Source organism: Haliotis rubra, unplaced genomic scaffold (assembly GCF_003918875.1).
Source record: "Haliotis rubra isolate DU_JTF1 unplaced genomic scaffold, ASM391887v1 Scf387, whole genome shotgun sequence".
Classification (NCBI taxonomy): Eukaryota; Metazoa; Mollusca; class Gastropoda; order Lepetellida; family Haliotidae; genus Haliotis; species Haliotis rubra.
In genome coordinates, this window is record NW_025767065.1 from 250,317 (window position 1) to 267,763 (window position 17,447).

Consider the following 17,447-nt stretch of genomic DNA (forward strand, 5'->3'; position numbering starts at 1 on the left):
TACCGGATCTTCACGGGTCTGGGTGCCGTTGTACAAAGCGATCTTAGCGCTAAGGTTGTTTTGAACAACAGCACCCTGGTGAGGACAGCTGTATTTCTAAAAAGTGAAAATGAAATAACAATTGGATCGTATAAATATCACCTGAAGGGATCAAAACAGTTGGTACATTACACAAACTGAAGATATTCTACTTTTGGTTTTGTCTACATTGAGAAGCACTTGCAAAATCACTTTGTGTTGAATAACTTGAAATGCAGACGACGCATCTGGACTGAACTCAACAATTCAAAACTCGAAATACGATCTCGGAAAAAGATAACTATGTAAATTAAACACTCAAAAACAAGCAGTTTACTCCGTGAAGTATATAAAAATCGCAAGGTTCATATTACATACGGTAGTGGTCGTAAAGTAGTAAAAATACTCATTTATCGTTGGAGTAAACAATCGTCTTCCGTTATATTTAACATGCACTATTTTTGGTTCAACATCCCGCGAAAAACAAATATGGCGCCAGTGGCTATCAAATTTGTTGTTTCTTTTTCTTCACAGGTATTAACCGTTTCTAATAAGACTTTAATTTAATCGATTTTGTTACAGTTTTCTCAATTAAGTAGTTCTGTATTCGGATCCATGATTGTCACAAGTATGGGATGTAAATTTCGTTTAGAACAGTCATGACAGTGACTAGACGAGCCTAGCCAAAAGCCGGAATGCGGTCCTATACGGTATGACTTCATCGCGTTGTCTTGACTCTAGTCTATAGGACCGCATCGCGGCTCTCGGCCCAGACTAGCCCAGCTCGGAAATTGCAAGTGAAATCAGTCGCATGCCCTAACAGTAATCGATTTGAGGAAATTATTGCAAAATCGGTAGATGTTGATCTCCTACATCAGCATAGTGTTTACTTATTTCAGGACGACCATCACAAGGTGCAGAATCTTGTTGGAGGAGATGGTTTTAAGAAGTGGTTGTCTCACCCTAAAGAGAAGTCAGGGCAGATACAAGCAATCTTTCAGCTTGAGGAACCCAGTCAGTTAGCCTACATTGATATTGGTGATTATCTTTGATTATTTACCACTCAATATTATAATCCTAATACTCTTACATTGCAATGTTATTTCAAGACTACATCCAAGCAGCATTCCTGCAACACGATGTAAAGATCACCTCGAGAACCATAGTGACTATGGTTACTCTCCAATAATTCTGAGCAAACATGGATATGGAGCAATCTAATTTATATTTCAAACTTATATAATGAGAGTCTGAGCAAATAAGCACCACAGTAAGTTCCACCCAGTAAACAATGGTAAACATCATGCTTATCATTATATCAAACTAAATGGAAAAAGCATTCCATGGCATGAATTGCACTGCATCATATAAAACACAAAACAAACAAGCATCATTACTGATTTTTTTGTGAAATGTAGGATCCCTGAAAATAAAATCTTGAAATGGACACTGACTGTAACTTAGTGTATTAGTGGTTGTAGATGATTTCTGTCTGTCTGTCTGTCTTGTTAAAAGTTATGGTACCTGAGTGGCTGTAGGGACTAGTTTGCATTCATAAAGACCAGTAAATTGCTCTATTGCCAATGGGAATTTCAATTTCATAGTTATAACATGGAATGTTATTAAACTGTACCATTTGATCCTGTGTTAAGGCAGTCAGTGGTGTGGAAGCATTGAGATCAAAGTGGGTAATTCTGACTGGCCTCAGAACATGCTGTACAGAACTCTGGTCCCTACCTCAAGCCTGATGACTCCAGTGGAATGCAAGATGGGACAGGGCATTGTCAAGACGAGGATGTTCTCTGCAGGTGACACATGTTGTTTGTTTGTTGCTTACTGCCTCACTCACTATTCTCATGTGTAAATATACAAGTCTGGACCAAACAGTCCAGTGACTGATATCATGAGCAATGACTGACACTATTAAGATAATACAATGTACATTCATCAACCAAGTCATACCTTGCTATAGCATGTACAGTACAACCAGAAATTATTGAGAATTTAAGATTGTAATTTTTTATATTTTTTTTCACTCATTACTCACGTATTAAATGTGAATATTAGCAGAACATAACTCCAGATTCAAAGACAGGTGAACAGTTAGTATTTTGTCAAGTCAGCATGGGCAGCAATGCAGGCTTCAATGCGGCGGGGCATACTACTGATCAAAGAAGTTAGAAAGTCGTGGTCCATGCTGTCCCAATATCGGACCACCTCTTCTTTCATTTCAGCAATATTTGTCAGATTTTTCTTATTGACACTTTCCTTCATAAGTCCCCAAACATTTTCTATTAGCTTTTGGGTCAGGGCTATAGCTTGGCCAATCTTATAATGTCATATTTTGGGTCCGAAACCAGGCCTGTGAATGCTTTGAACGATGTTTTGGGTCGTTGTCCTGCTGGAAAATCAAAAATATTTCCATAGAACACGTGAGCAGATGGAAGTAAATGTCCCTCGAGAATATCTGTGTACTGCTCACTGTTCATATTCCCTTCAAATACACACAGAGGGCGTTGCCCCTAACACAGATATGCCACCCCCACGTTAAATTTCGGACTGTACTTTGGGCTGATACAAAGGTTTTTCAGTTTGTTTGGTCCAGAATTTCAGTGTATTAGGAAACAGCCACACAGAACTTTCATCTGAGAAAATCACATTGTCCCAGTTAAAATTTCTATGCTGTAAGCACCAGTTCAACCTTCGCTCCTTTTGTTCAGGTTTCATGATCGGTGATGGAATTCCTCGACTTTTCTGCCAACCCATTGCATGCAGCTCAGTTCTAATTGTCTCCTTACAGACAGCCACAGTTCCTCTATCAATCATATCCTTAAGTTTTCTAAACTCCTTCGTTTGTTTTTAGAAACAAGAATACCAAGCCGCCCCCTGTCACTGACAGTCAATTTTCTGGGCCTACCTGCGCCTCCTTGGTGCTCAATGCCATATCCATTTGCAATATTTTTCAAAACACAATAAACAGTGGACAAAGGATGCCTGTTCTACTTGAAATCACTTTAGCTGATCTGATGTCCTTGTTATAATACTCTAAAATCAACTTCCTCTTCTCTAAATCATCCATACTGAGGATCACTGAAAATGCCGTCTGCTAGCAAGTAAACAAAGGGGGATAACTCTTCACAAACTAATGGAAAAGGATTAACGGAGTTGTCTCTCTTGAATGAAACCAAGCACTTGATAGCTGGTCAAGGTTGTTTATGCTAGAAATCCAATTAAACATATTCCTAAAATTCTCAATAATTTCTGGTCATGCTATATAGAGAAAGAGAAGGTAATCACTCACTGTCTTTTCAGATTTTCATAAACGGAAGATTACAGTTAACATTTTATGAATTTATTTCCTGAACTGAAATAAGGTCTGAACTTGATAATCTCTGGCCTCACCTGAGATATCAGCCTTTATATTATAAGACTGACTGACTGACTGAGTTTAGTTTTACGCCGCTTTTAGCAATATTCCAGCAATATCATGGCGGGGGACACCAGAAAATGGGCTTAACACATTGTGCCCATGTGGGGAATCGAACCCGGGTCTTCGGCGTGACGAGCCAACGCTTTAACCACTAGGCTACCCCACCGCTCTTATATTATAAGAAATCTCGATAGAAGTGACTTGTTGGATCATTCTCGTTTCTCTGGCTTTCTTGCCTTTCAGATGGCAGAGTTTTTATCCAAACAATTACAGTTAACATTTTATAATTGATATTATTACTTATTTATTATAATTATATGTTAAGCATGTATGGATAAGTGTTAGCATGGTTAGAATACATATTAATTTCTATACATTTTGATGTTAGTGTCCTTCTTTGGTAAAAAAAATGGCACATTACATGCTGTTACATACTTTCATCAATTTCTGACATGAAGTGATGTTCTGCTGATGTTCTCATTCAGTGATGTCAGAAAGGTTACGGTGCAGTGAAGACATCATGGTCACAGTATAATGAACCATATGCTAATCCCATTAATTTTGTGTGTGTGTGTGTGCTGTGAAAATACAGTCTTACCTACAATAAGATTTATTTATGCTTTGTTTGATAGATCAACCTATTTAGACGATTTGAATTTTAGTGTCATCGTTTTCACTTCAGTGATGAATGCTTATGACCAACAGCACTTTAGGTTGACACAATGTGATATGACTGGAATACAGGGGCTTCAAACGCAACTCACTGGCCTGTCTTTTCATTCTCAGAGAACTTTGCACCTGGAGTAGCGGCTGAAAAGTGGGATCGAGTCCAGGTGACCTGCCGGCAGCCTTATCGTAAAGATGTCCAATATGGTCTCTCCTTTGTGAGGATCCGAGCAGCAGGTGGCAAGATAAAAACATCGGATGGGAACGAGGATGGTCCTCATTTGGAGTTTCGAGATAAAACAAGCTCAGTGGCATCCATTCAGAAGCACTTCTTTGGATCATCAATAAACAAACAGTAGGTTGTTTTGACTCCAGATTAGAGCTCAGCACATCTATAAAATAAGAGACCCGTGAAGATTCGAGTTAGAATTGGTCTTCAGCTACCCATGCTTATCTTAAGAGGCAACTAACAGGATCAGGTGGTCAGGCCTGCTGACTTGGCATGTCATGTGACAATTGTGTAGATGGATTCTCATGCTGTTCATCACTGGATTGTCTGGTCCAGACACAATGTATTTACAGACTGCTGTCATGTAGCTCGAATATTGATGAGTGCAGTGTTAAACAACTAACAAACAACTGAAACCGTGAATACTGCCTCACACTGAGGTTCTAGGTTTAGCTAGGTTCAGTTTGTTGAGAATTTTTGATGAAGGCATAAAGTTACATAAAGTTAAGCATGTATAGTTTTTTTTAGTGTTGGAAAAATCTGATTATTTGTGTTGATGATCATGATGATGTGTCGACACCTTTGCATCCTTTTACAATAATAATCTACTGAAACATTGTTAACACAGAAGTGCTTCTCCCGATGTTGTAAAGTCTCGTCTCATGAAGTTGGCTGGGTCCTCGGAGGGTGGGGTTGAAATGGACGGGGCATTGTCCAGAACGGCCAAGCTTGTAATGGCAGCATCAGAGAATGCTGGCAAATACAGCCCACAAGTCAGGGCAGGTCCAAGCAAATCTGCCAGGGCTTCGCTTTTCTCTGAACATCTAACACAGAAATATGGTTCAACTGTAAGTATTGAGCACATATTATCAACTATTTCTGTTTTGTACATGAAATCAGGATAAAAGATGTGAACAACAGGTGCTGACAAATACTAATGTAATTTTCTGACTAAAATTGATAATTTTTCCTTATCCTGACTCATGCTTATTGCTTGTCTTCTTCTTCTGGCGAACCTAGTGGAACACTTGTATCTCCCAATTGAAGTTCCCTTCAATAAAAAATCACTCATTAGTACTGACCACGAGTTACCTCCCTTCCACAAGCGCGGGAACGAGGGCGCCACCTGAACCCATGTGCCTCACTCTCTCCTTCTTCGCCCAGTGAGCTGGTCGTGAGAGCGCCTGTGTCTCCCAACACACTATATCCTTTTAGTTTAGTACCTCTTATACTTAGTATAGAGGTGTAACTAGTATCCTTATTCAACTTGCATTGATTATTAATGGTGTTTCTGCTGTTTATTCACGGTTCGCCGTGATTGTTCAGTAGTTTACGTTAATGAGAATCTGCACAGATTGTAAACTACGTTATTCGCTACTGATCCACATTTAAAATGCCTTAGTTGCATTACTCCATGTTCTTTTGTTTCTCGTTGTAAATTATGTATTAATTTACCAATTTCTGCCTTTGATAAATATTTATGTTCCGCTTTTAGACGGAAGGCAGATAAATCTTTGCAAACAATCTTCAGTCATGGCTATTAGATCAGAAGCTAATATTCCCTGTCAATGTTGACTGATCGACCGCCACCGGCTGGTGGCATGCCTGAGTTCCCTCGGAGAATAGCGTGGGACGCAGTCCGCTATGTCCAAGCAGCGACCTGCATCTCAAGACCTGCCGTCTTCTCAGTCTAAGACTAGGAAAACGTCCATATCATCACATACGTTTCGAACCCTAGGTCTACAGCTACGTCAAAAGGGAAATCTACAAAATCTAATAATTTTGCCTCCGATAGTTTACCTATCACAGAATTATCTTTATATGATGATGACATTCCGATTATCATTCCAGATGCTCGTCATAAGAAACGTCTTGTTTCTGCGACTGTTACCTCAGCGCAGATTAGCACACAACCGGAGATGCCGACACTATCACCAGAAATTTTATCTGAGGGTCCCGTCACCTCTGCAGAGAGACATCCCTCATCAACGCAGACCGCTTCAGACGACTTGATCAACCAGATAATGAGGGTGATGGAAGACCGCTACGGCTTACAGAGGCCTCAGAGCCCACCCCATATCAAGTCATACAGGGCCTCAGAGCCCGCCTTGGCTTCGCGTAGGGCCTCTGAGCCCATAGACGCGCCTCCGCGAAGGGCAACCCTGCCCGGAGTGAGCTCTTTGCATAAGGTATCCCAGGCGCCTCCGTGAAGGAGCTTAGAGCCTCACCTTTTGCAAGAGGCTTCATGAGGAGAAGGAGCGCGCCCGAGCACGCACCTTGTCATGCACGAAGGGCGGCCGCTGGGCAAGCCATATGTCGATACGGACACTGACTCGATACATTCGCGAAGGTCGCGAAGGCTAAGTGGCTCCAGTTCTTCTCGCCTAGAAGATCTTCATCGCCTAGAAGAGCTTCGTGGAAGCCCCCAGCGCTCATGAAGCCCCCAACGTTCGGAAGATATAGTAGAGTTCGCAAAGTCCCCAGCGTTCGAGGAGGGTGTCTCCTCCAAGGTCTCCTTACACTAGCCACTCGTCAGTCCGTTCATCACAGTCCTCTCATAGATCTTCCTATAGATCTAGGACTCCGACATGTGACCCTACGTCAAAAGAGGAGGAAAGTATCATTTTCTCAGATGCTGAGATTAGATACTGGATGGTGAATGAGTTACAACGTGTTTTTTTCATCAAGGAAGAAGATTTCCACTAAGACTTACGTCATGGAGAATGATGATGTAGACTATTTCACCTTACCTCCTATTGATCCGATTGCAGCGGTACCAGCTAATCTGGATACAGCCTGCTCCAAATCTTCGGAAGCCCAAACGCAGATCTGCAGACAATTCTATTACGGAATTGAACAGCAACCTTGTTACAGCGAATAAAACTCATATCGTCAACGATTTCTGAGAAGAAATATGTACAACAAGTTCAGCTTTTATGGGCAACGGACGCACTAAGTAAGTCTTACAGAAAATCAGTCAAATGCAGAGCCTCCATCTGATTTGGTATCGCCCTACTGGCTAGCGAGAACTTGGTTTCCAGATCTCATACAAGAAATCGGAAAACTAATTCTTCAGCTCCCACAACGCTCCAATCTATTGATACATCTGCACACCAAACAAGTGCACGATACACCAGAAGCATTCCAACTTCACGTATGGATTGTATCAAGGCATGTCTGAATAAGAGGTTATTCTGCCAGAGCGGCTACAGCGGTCACGCTTGCACGCGTAACTTCGACTTCGTAACTTATCACGATGACAAATGGCACAGTTTTGTCAATGCACGCTGCTAAGAAAGGATTTACAGCCAGATATGCTACACATCCTCAAGTGGCAGATTTCTTATGTTATCTACGTTAAACTAAGAATCTAAAAGGCTCAACCTTGTCCATTTATCTGGCAGCTATAAGTTCAGTCATACTATGAGAGCGGGCGTCAAGTTGACAAAGCGCCAGAGTTACTCGGTTTGTTACAAGTGTTCGATTGGAGGATTAGAAGCGGAAGTTTCACGCTCCAGCTTGGGATCTAATATAATGCTCCAACACCTCACTAGTGAGGTTTTGAACCATCGCTATCTACATCGTTTGAATCACTGACCCACAAAACCTTGATCCTGTTAGCACTAGCTCACGGCCACCAGGATGTCAGATTCACACACTGGATTACTGAGAGAACACGCTTTGATGATTTTCATAACATAGCTCATCTGGGACTTCGGCTGGGATTTTATAGGGAAAACCAACTGCCAGGTCAACCAGACAGATTATTCCCGCCCCAGCTCTCTCATCCATACTTGGACCGCATGATAACGATGGATCTATCACTATGCCCAGTTAAGTACACTGAAAATATATCTCCAACGATCCAAATAGAGCAGGGGATATTCAAGAGATTATTTATCCCTATATCTACAGCTACGCCGACGGAAGTCTTACGTACTACTATCTCTATCTGGATCAGAACTGTCATACTACGTGCCTACAAGGCTGTAGGACGCGACCCTCCAAGAGCTTCTAATCCTCACGAAATTAGAGCGCTAGCCTCAACTCTCGCTCTACATGGGAATTGTTCGTTGAATACCATAATGGAGGGATGTGTCTGGAGATCCGATATGGTGTTTGCCAACCACTATCTGAGAGATATCACCACCAAGGAAGTCTCAGGTATCCACCGTTTCGGTCCCTCGGTCCTCGCTCAACAGTTGACAGTTCCACGGAGAAGATAAGTCTATCTTACAGATTTTATACTTATCGGATGACAGTACTAATAGATACATGCTATCTATATATTTTGCTTAAGTTTAATTTATTATCTTAAGCTCAGTACTATGGTGTTTATATCATACTATATATAAGCTAACAACTCTACGGAGTTTGTTATTATATATTTAGCTTAAGTTAATCATATCTTAAGCTCAATTCTATGGTTACATTATAATGTATTAGCTAACAAACTCTACAGAGTTTTTGCTATTATATATGTAGCTTAAGTTTATTCATATCTTAAGCTCAGTACTACGTTTATATCATATAAGTATATTAGCTAACAAACTCTCAAGAGTTTTTGCTATTATATATTTTGCTTAAGTTTCATCATATCTTAAGCATTATGGTTACATTATAACATGTATTAGCTAACAAACTCTACGGAGTTTTTTGCTATTATATATTTAGCTTAAGTTTCATCATATCTTAAGCATTATGGTTACATTATAACATGTTTTAGCTAACAAACTCTACGGAGTTGTTTTGGCTATTTAGGTAGCTCAAGTTAATTATATCTTAAGCACAGTACTATACTCATATCATAAAGTATATTAGCTAATAAACTCTAGGGAGTCTTTTGCTGTTATAATGGTACTGTGATTCTATATCATACTATATATATGCCTACAACTCTTAGGAGTTCTACTATTATATATATGTTCAGCTTAAGTTTCAATCCTTAAGCTCAGTCATATGTTCAGTTCATGACATGTATTAGTTAACAAACTCTCAGTAATTGGTTACTATTATACAGCTTAAGTTATAGTTATATCTTAAGCACAGTTATATTATAGCTTATATATATGCATATTGTAAGCTTAATACTTTGGTTCATTATAAAAGTATTCACTATAAACTATCAAGAGTTTATACTATCACATTAATGGCTTCAGCTTACTTAATGTTATATATACTTTTATTATATTCAGTAAATTGTAATAACCCTTATATGGCAGCTGATAAGTTAACAGCAGGAATTCTTCAGTTCAGTGCCTTTATGAAGTTCCCATAGGGTTATTGCAATCATCTCAGTTCAAATCACTAATTAGTAAAATCCAAAGTATATATAATCCCACCTCCTTATCCGTAGGATTCTACAAGCAATAAGCATGAGTCAGGATAAGGAAAAATATGAAATTTTTAGAGTAAAATTAATATTTTATACTTATCCTGACTCATGAGGTAAGCCCTCCCATCCTCCCCACATAACACTTTGGATTTCCCTGGAAATTCAGGTGTTGGGCTCAGTATATGAGGAGAGAGTGAGGCACATGGGTTCAGGTGGCGCCCTCGTTCCCGCGCTTGTGGAAGGGAGGTAACTCGTGGTCAGTACTAATGAGTGATTTTTTATTGAAGGGAACTTCAATTGGGAGATACAAGTGTTCCACTAGGTTCGCCAGAAGAAGAAGACAAGCAATAAGCTTGAGTCAGGATAAGTAAAAAATATTAATTTTACTCTAAAAATTTCATTTTTATACTTTTCCTGACTCATGCTAAATGCTTGTTTCCTTCTCCTTGTGAATGATAGTGGAAGCCAGTTTGGGCCACTTGTTGTAGCACAACAACTAACGGTTCCACAAAGGCGCGCTGAGAAAAATCTCCTCCTTTTATCACGTGACTGGTGAAAACCAACGCTCTGGAGAGCAAATGGTTCAAGTCCATGCACACGTCTAGGACAGGCTAGCATGAGTGATAGACCCTGTACTTGTATAGGACATACTCGTACATGAAGAAGGGTCGCATCTCCATTTGATGCGCATCAAGAGATGGAGTTGCAATAGATAACTAATGGAACATTAGTATATCTAAAAGTCCACACGAAAATGTCAGGAGAAGTTTTGGAAGAAATCAGACAAATTGTGGTCCCCCCAGACTCATCAGAGAGAAGTTGAAAGAATCTTCAACAGTGCCGTCATAAGTTCCCAAGGGGGATAATACAGGACGTACCACCACCGATTCCGTCGGATTCTGCAAGCATTTAGCATGAGTCAGGATAAGGAAAAATATGTAATTTTCTGACTAAAATTGATATTTTATACTTATCCTGACTCATGAGGTCAGCCCTCCCAACCTCCCCTCTTATGGCACTCTGGATTTCCCTGTAAATCCGGGTGTCGAGCATACATACGGAGAGAGTGACAAAAAATGTCCGGTCAGGTAACCAAAAGGCACCAAGAAGGCAAGGGAGGTAACTCGTGGGTGAGTGGTGATTTTACGTCCGCTTTTTAGAAGGGAACTTCAAGGGATTTCAAGTGTTCCACTATTATTCGCAAGGAGAAGGAGACAAGCATTTAGCATGAGTCAGGATAAGGAAAAATCTACATTCATCAGCAGTTGACATCTATATGCTTGTTTGGCCCAGTGGTATGAGGTGTTGACAGTTTCGGTTTGCCATTGGTTCCTGTTTTCACTATGGTTCAATCCTAGTCTCAGCACCAAGCCGAGCTTATCTGTTTCAACTAAGTAAATTAGTTTATAACAAGTTGACATGTAATCATATGGAAAGAAAATTAATACAATAACAGGGAATATAACTCTATATCATCTCAGACCTTTTTGTGTTTATATTTCCAGTATTCTCTGACATGCATTATCATGGTCGTAGCATCCAATTAACTTGAGATGAGTTCAGTTGCATGGCCAATTGCCTTGTGTACAACACTGAAACCATTCTATTATATTTTGTTTCAGTTTGAAGAAGAACTGTGCGAGTTCTTAAGCTCAATACAGATGGAAAACATTGATTTGGACAAGGTGACTATTGCAGGTGTGTTTCCTAGCAACCCATACCCTTTAGTAATTGTGCAGAAAGATTGGCAGGTACACCTCTGTCAGTCAGGGCCTTGCCTGTATGTCATGTTCTGGTCTGAGATTTGACACCAGGTGCCTCATAAATGTGTTCTATTAAATTTACGGCACAGTCATAGTAGTCTGAAAATCAAGTGTCTTCATCCAATAATCTTTATAGCATGAGCAACAATTCTTCATATGTGACTGGATCTTCACCTCCATTCAGTGATCAGGGCGGTGGGGCAGATAGCCTGGTGGTTAAACTAGTTTTATACCACTGTCAGCAATATTCAAGCAATATCACAGCTGGGAACACCAGAAACAGGCTATTGTACCCATATGGGGAATAAAACCCGGGTATTGAGTATGAAGAGCAAACGCACGGACGCACTCACACACTCACTCACTTAACTAATTCATTAATCAGTCTATCACCTATTCCTAGATCTTTTGACAAAGACATGCTTAAAGGCAAATGGCTATCGTTTCACTCATCATAGAGTGACCTAGATATGTGCACCCACTATTTGTCGTGGTGACATCATTTACACATCCAACAATTACCACCTGCTTACTGTAGAATGTCAAGCTATCTGTTACAGAATGGTTAGTGTGTCCTGTCAGGGGTGGAAATAACCCATTGCCCAACGTCCGAGTCCAGTGTTGTTTTCTGTCGGGCAAGCTAATTTGTATATCATGCTGTACCGGTGTCCAGTTGATCTCCCAATATTAATTATGTTGTTTATTTATAAAATCAACAAGAAAATCGGCCAGTATAGTGGAAAAATTATCAGGGCAAGTGATTTTACATGTGCCACTGTACCAGAGTACAATAGCAATTTTAAAGTTATTTCCACCCCTGCCTGTGTAATGTGATCAGTGTTTTTGTAAACTGTGGTACTGAATTCTAAGGTATGCCAAAGTGACACTGTACTGTATTTGCACAATAATGGCCCGATGGCACCTAGATAATTGACAGGGAGTGTTATTTTAGTCATACATACAGTTGAGTTAAATATTAAATTGAATTAATTGAGTTTTCAGAGATGAGACTGTAGAGAAAAAAGAGAGTTAGTTTAAATGTCAATGAAACTAAAATGCTTTTGTTCATTGTGATAAGAGTTACTAGGCAATGGATGCAATGTGCTGTTTTGAGAAAACGGTATTATATTTTTGTGTGAATTAACAACCTACACCACAGGTTTACCCTATTGTACACTGGGACTGGTCTTCAGCAACCCAAGCTTGTCGGAAAGGCCACTAACGTGATCAGGTGGTCGGGCTCGCTGACTTGGTTGACACTTGTATCCCAGACTGCCGCTATATAGCGGGAATATTACCAAGTGCGATGTAAAACACCAAACAAACAATTGCACACTTAATTATGGAGGCATTACTATATTTCAGATTTGAGCCATAAATTTGAAAAATTGAAGAAGCGAAAGCTAAGTCAAGATGAGAAGAAACTGTTCAAGCAGCAGTGTGGGGACCATATCTGTGGCTTGTTTGACAAAGCCGAAACACAGAATAGCACACAAGAGTTGTCTCCCCTTGCATCTTCTTCTCGGTGTCAAGAAAGAGACAGTTCTAATTCTTTTTCACCCAAAAGTTACAGAAAATCAACAGAAAAGACACATACAACACCATCAGGTTGTAAAAGAAAGCTTGAAAATGAAAATGAATTTTCTCGGACTCCAAAAAGTCTCAGGACACAGGGGTTTAAACCTAACCTACACACTTCCAACTCGTCCAAGTCAACCTTACTTCCCCAAACAAGTCTAATTTCCCATGTTCAAAAGACATTTCAGCAAGAAGACAATCTGAGCAATGGCCATTCTCCCAAAAGGCTGCCATTTGCATCAAAAGCACTTAATACAAGTGTCGGTGCTGGTGATACAATCGGAACTCCGAAAACAAGGAAGAGAAGTAGGAATGTTAAGGACGTTGGAGTTGACCGAGTTGATACATGTGATCAGTGGTTGTCTAAGGACAAGGGGAAGGTCAGTGCTAGTGAGTCAGTGACAAACTCCACACAAGCTGGTTCTAATCCCGGTACACCAAGACCCTCGGGTTCAACTAAAGCTACAAGAGCAGAAACAACACCTAGGCTGTCTGCAGCTTCTGGAGCTTCCCAAACCCCAGGAAATGGAGGACGTAAAAATAAATGTGGAGGAAATATATCTAGGTTTGTAAATGTATTTACATTCATTTTTGGCGTAAGTCCCAAAACATTTCAAGTAAATTTAAGTCTACCAGGTTTTAATCGTAGTATTTTGGTCATTTTAATGTATGGCTAAATTTCAGCATAAACACCAATGGCTGAAGGGATGGTGTAAATCCAGCTAGGGTCCATGCAGGTAGCAAAAGTAATGTAAGTCTCCATAGGCCCTAGTATGGTGATCTACCTTCAGTTGTTGGCGATCAATAGCCTGTTTTTATATTGTATTTTTCAAATATAAGTTTCTACTTTTATTGATATATGCTAGCTAGTTTTACATCATTTGTGATGACCTAGTAATTTTACTGTCATTCGTTGACAGCATTTTATATATTATATGTATGTATTATGAATTTCGAACTAGTCACGATATGGCTGACATATTGCCGATGTGACTTTAAATCTTAACTCACTCATTCATTTGGCTTAGTGTTTATGGTAACTTTCCTTTTAAGTGATACAAGCTGAACCAGGATTGAAAAAGCCTGAAATATGGACATTTTACTCTAAAGAGGTCCTATATTCGTTTTAGCCTTGATAATACCCTAATCGCCAGTGATTTGACATAAAAAGGCCCCATATTTAGCCATTGTCAATTCATGATTATACTGGAAACAAGTACATAATAAAAATAAGTTACGATGTCAGTGGGTGTTGATTATTGTCCACTGTGAAGCAAAATTTTCACAATGCAGTGATGTAGTTGAGAGTTATTTCCCCCTGATGGTCAGTCCCACATATGACCAACCTTGTGGGTATTCCACTACTTATGTGTTATGTGTGTTTATGTTTATTTGTACCTTGAAAAGTCCCTAAAAAGGCCTTAAATTTGATGACTGATATTCTGTACGAACCCTGTAAGCACATTAAGATGGATAACTACCCACACAGCACTACATAAACAAAAATAAATATGATGTAGGCTTCTTCAATGAAACAATATGGAAGCGTCGACTGGATGACATGTATTTCTGTGTACATTAAATGTATTGCAGTGTGTACCAGGATTGTTTATGTACATGCATCTTATGAAAGCTAGATATTTGAGGAATATCAGATACAGTTATGAACTTCATTTATGTATGTGTGTATTTCCAGACGACACACTATAATGTGCCAATTGCATGTTTTCCAGACGATCGAACCAAGACTCAGGTTACGGTGACTATGTCAGCTGTCCGTCATGTAAAGGTGGGTGGTTCCGGACACTTAACAGGGTGTGTGATGTAGCATACTCAAGTATTCAGTCTCCTGAAACATAGACTATCAAGTATTGGGGATCCTAAAGTATAGACAATCAAGTATTGGGGGTGGGTATTGCAGAGAATTTTCATATTGCGATATATTGCGATGCGAAAGCATGTATTGGGATATGTATTGCAATATTTTGCATGAAGTATTTTTAAACAAAAAAACTACTTAAAAACTACAAAAACTACTTATAATCTAGGTAATGCTTGATTTATAGAGCAAATACACAGCACTATCACTATGCTTGATTAAGCTTTAATAACAACTTTTATTCATGATTAAAAATAAAAATGAGAATAATATTTGGCACAAATGAAAAAAGGAAATATCCGAAGATTTTCGAGTGTTACGAAGGTTTCCGAATGCAAGTCCAAATACCGGTTTTCGATCAGCGTATCGCAATACGTATCATTTTCATGTCTGAACCGGTAAACCGGTTATATTGCGCAGCCCTATCAAGTATTGGGGATCCTAAAGTGGCCTTCACATGGCAAACTTAAGTTTGACAACACATGTTAAAATTTTAAAAGTTGTCAAACTGCGATTGGTTGTTTCTGAACAACGCGAGTTTGACAACAGTTCACACGACAAACTCGAGTTTGACAACACCAAAAGTGTGATGGAAAAGTTGGTGAGAATAGAGACCGATTTTGACAACTCTGACATTGGTGGCAAGTTGCTGGAATGTTCACACTCTCAAACTCGGGTTTTACAACATGTGTTGTCAAACTTTAGTTTGCTGTGTGAAGGCCGCTGAAAGCATAGACAATCAAGTATTGGGGGTCCTAAAGCATAGATAATCAAGTACAGTGGAAGCCCTCTAAACTGGCATTCGTTGGGACTGGCAAAAAATGCTGGTATAGAGGACGTGCTGGTTTAGAGAACTTTTCCTTTTTCAACCTGACAATGGTCTTCCGTGTGCTGTAAAATACAACTGAACAAAGTGTTGATAGTCATCATATTCTTTATTCATCAATAAAGATAACATCCGGTACAGCATGGAAAAACAAACCAGTCTCATAGCAGTGAAACATCTTCAGGCACATATCCATGCGGGCAGTCAAAAAGACAATCATGCTGATGGTAATCCACTGTGTTGTTAATACACGTTCAGCCAATCAACAGGAGAGCCGAGATACTGGATGCCGATTTAGAGAGTGTTAATTACTGTACAAACAGAGCGTTAATTACTGTACAAACAGTCTTTGTTGTGCCGAAATACAGAATAGTCTGACACCAGATTAGAGGGCGTGTAAATTATCATAAATTAACTAGCTTCTGCCGGGACAAAATCTAGTGCCGATATTGAGAGCATGCCGTATTGGAGGGCTGCCGGTTTAGAGGGCTTCCACTATATTGGGGGTCCTAAAGCATAGATAATCAAGTATTGGGGCTCCTAAAGCATAGTTAATCAAGTATTGGACCCCTGTAACAATCAAGTATTCAATTCCCACATGGGTACAATGTGGGAAGCTCATTTTTGGTGTCCCACAGTGATATTGCTGGAATATTGCTTGTTTGCTCGCTCACTTGAATATCACTCTCTCTCACTCTCTCTCACTCACTCACTCACTCACTCACTCACTCAAGCAGTATGGTCGTTCAATCATCAGACATTTCCTTCACCCTTGTTCAGGCTGTAGTTTGCAGGATGCAGATCTAGACATTTACAGGCGCCGTGATATAACTTGAATATTGATCACTCACTCATTTTAAATACAATGGCCTTTTTTCATGCTTGCAGGTAATGTTCCAGAACGTATATATTCCCAGCATGCCCGGACCTGTAACATGGGACAAGAGTGGTCTACAGCTGCACCAACATCTCCCAGCAGATACACACAAGCACCTGTCGATGATGCCTACACTGTCGTAGATGACAGCGCTGACTCCGATGTTGTCTTCACACATGATGCAGAGAGCTTTGTGGAGTGTCCCCTGTGTGGAGACTGGTTCCCATCAGATGTTATTACAGTTCATGCTGATGTGTGCGCTACTGCCATGGAGTTTGCATGATGTGATAATTGGTGATGGATATATGCTGTATACCATAGCAAACTGTGATATGTCATTTACACATCATTCAATGATTTTCTTACTCGAAATATTTTGATTACTACTTGGGCTGTATTGAACTGTATCCATTCATGAATTCAATTTGTTATTCGCAAATAAAATATTCTGTTTTTCCTTGAATTTGGGTGTTGTGGTCAAAACCAGAAATGGAAAAAGGAATATATCAAGCCAGACAGGATAAAAGCCAACCAACTTACATATTAAATTTGCCAGTAATGTCAACATGGTCAAAACATGTCATAATTATTTTGTAATTTTTTTCACTGAATTTATCGAATAACACATGTACTACTAACTTGTTATTGTAGTCATTAGCCAATCTTCGATTGAACGGTTTTTGTGAAATCTATCGTTGGTTTCACTGCAGGCCACATTACTGCAAGGTGCTGAATTACTGTTGATACCTCACCAGCAATGGGTGTATCACCAGTGTGATTCAGTCTTTTAGCTGATTTAGTATGTGTATAATGCAGTGTTGTGTTCTTTCACTCCTCAAATCTTGA

General features: G+C 39.7%; 1 protein-coding gene across 1 annotated transcript; it reads left to right on the forward strand.

Annotated features, from left to right (window-relative positions):
• Positions 1 to 488: 488 nt before the first annotated feature.
• On the forward strand, positions 489 to 17,064 carry LOC124286579. Its single transcript, XM_046722948.1, has 9 exons — positions 489 to 552; positions 918 to 1,056; positions 1,671 to 1,826; positions 4,235 to 4,469; positions 4,972 to 5,191; positions 11,301 to 11,376; positions 12,807 to 13,584; positions 14,753 to 14,808; positions 16,613 to 17,064. The coding sequence occupies exons 1-9, from the start codon at positions 508 to 510 to the stop codon at positions 16,882 to 16,884; spliced, it is 1,977 nt and encodes a 658-aa protein (XP_046578904.1). The 5' UTR covers positions 489 to 507; the 3' UTR covers positions 16,885 to 17,064.
• The last annotated feature ends 383 nt before the right edge of the window (positions 17,065 to 17,447 follow it).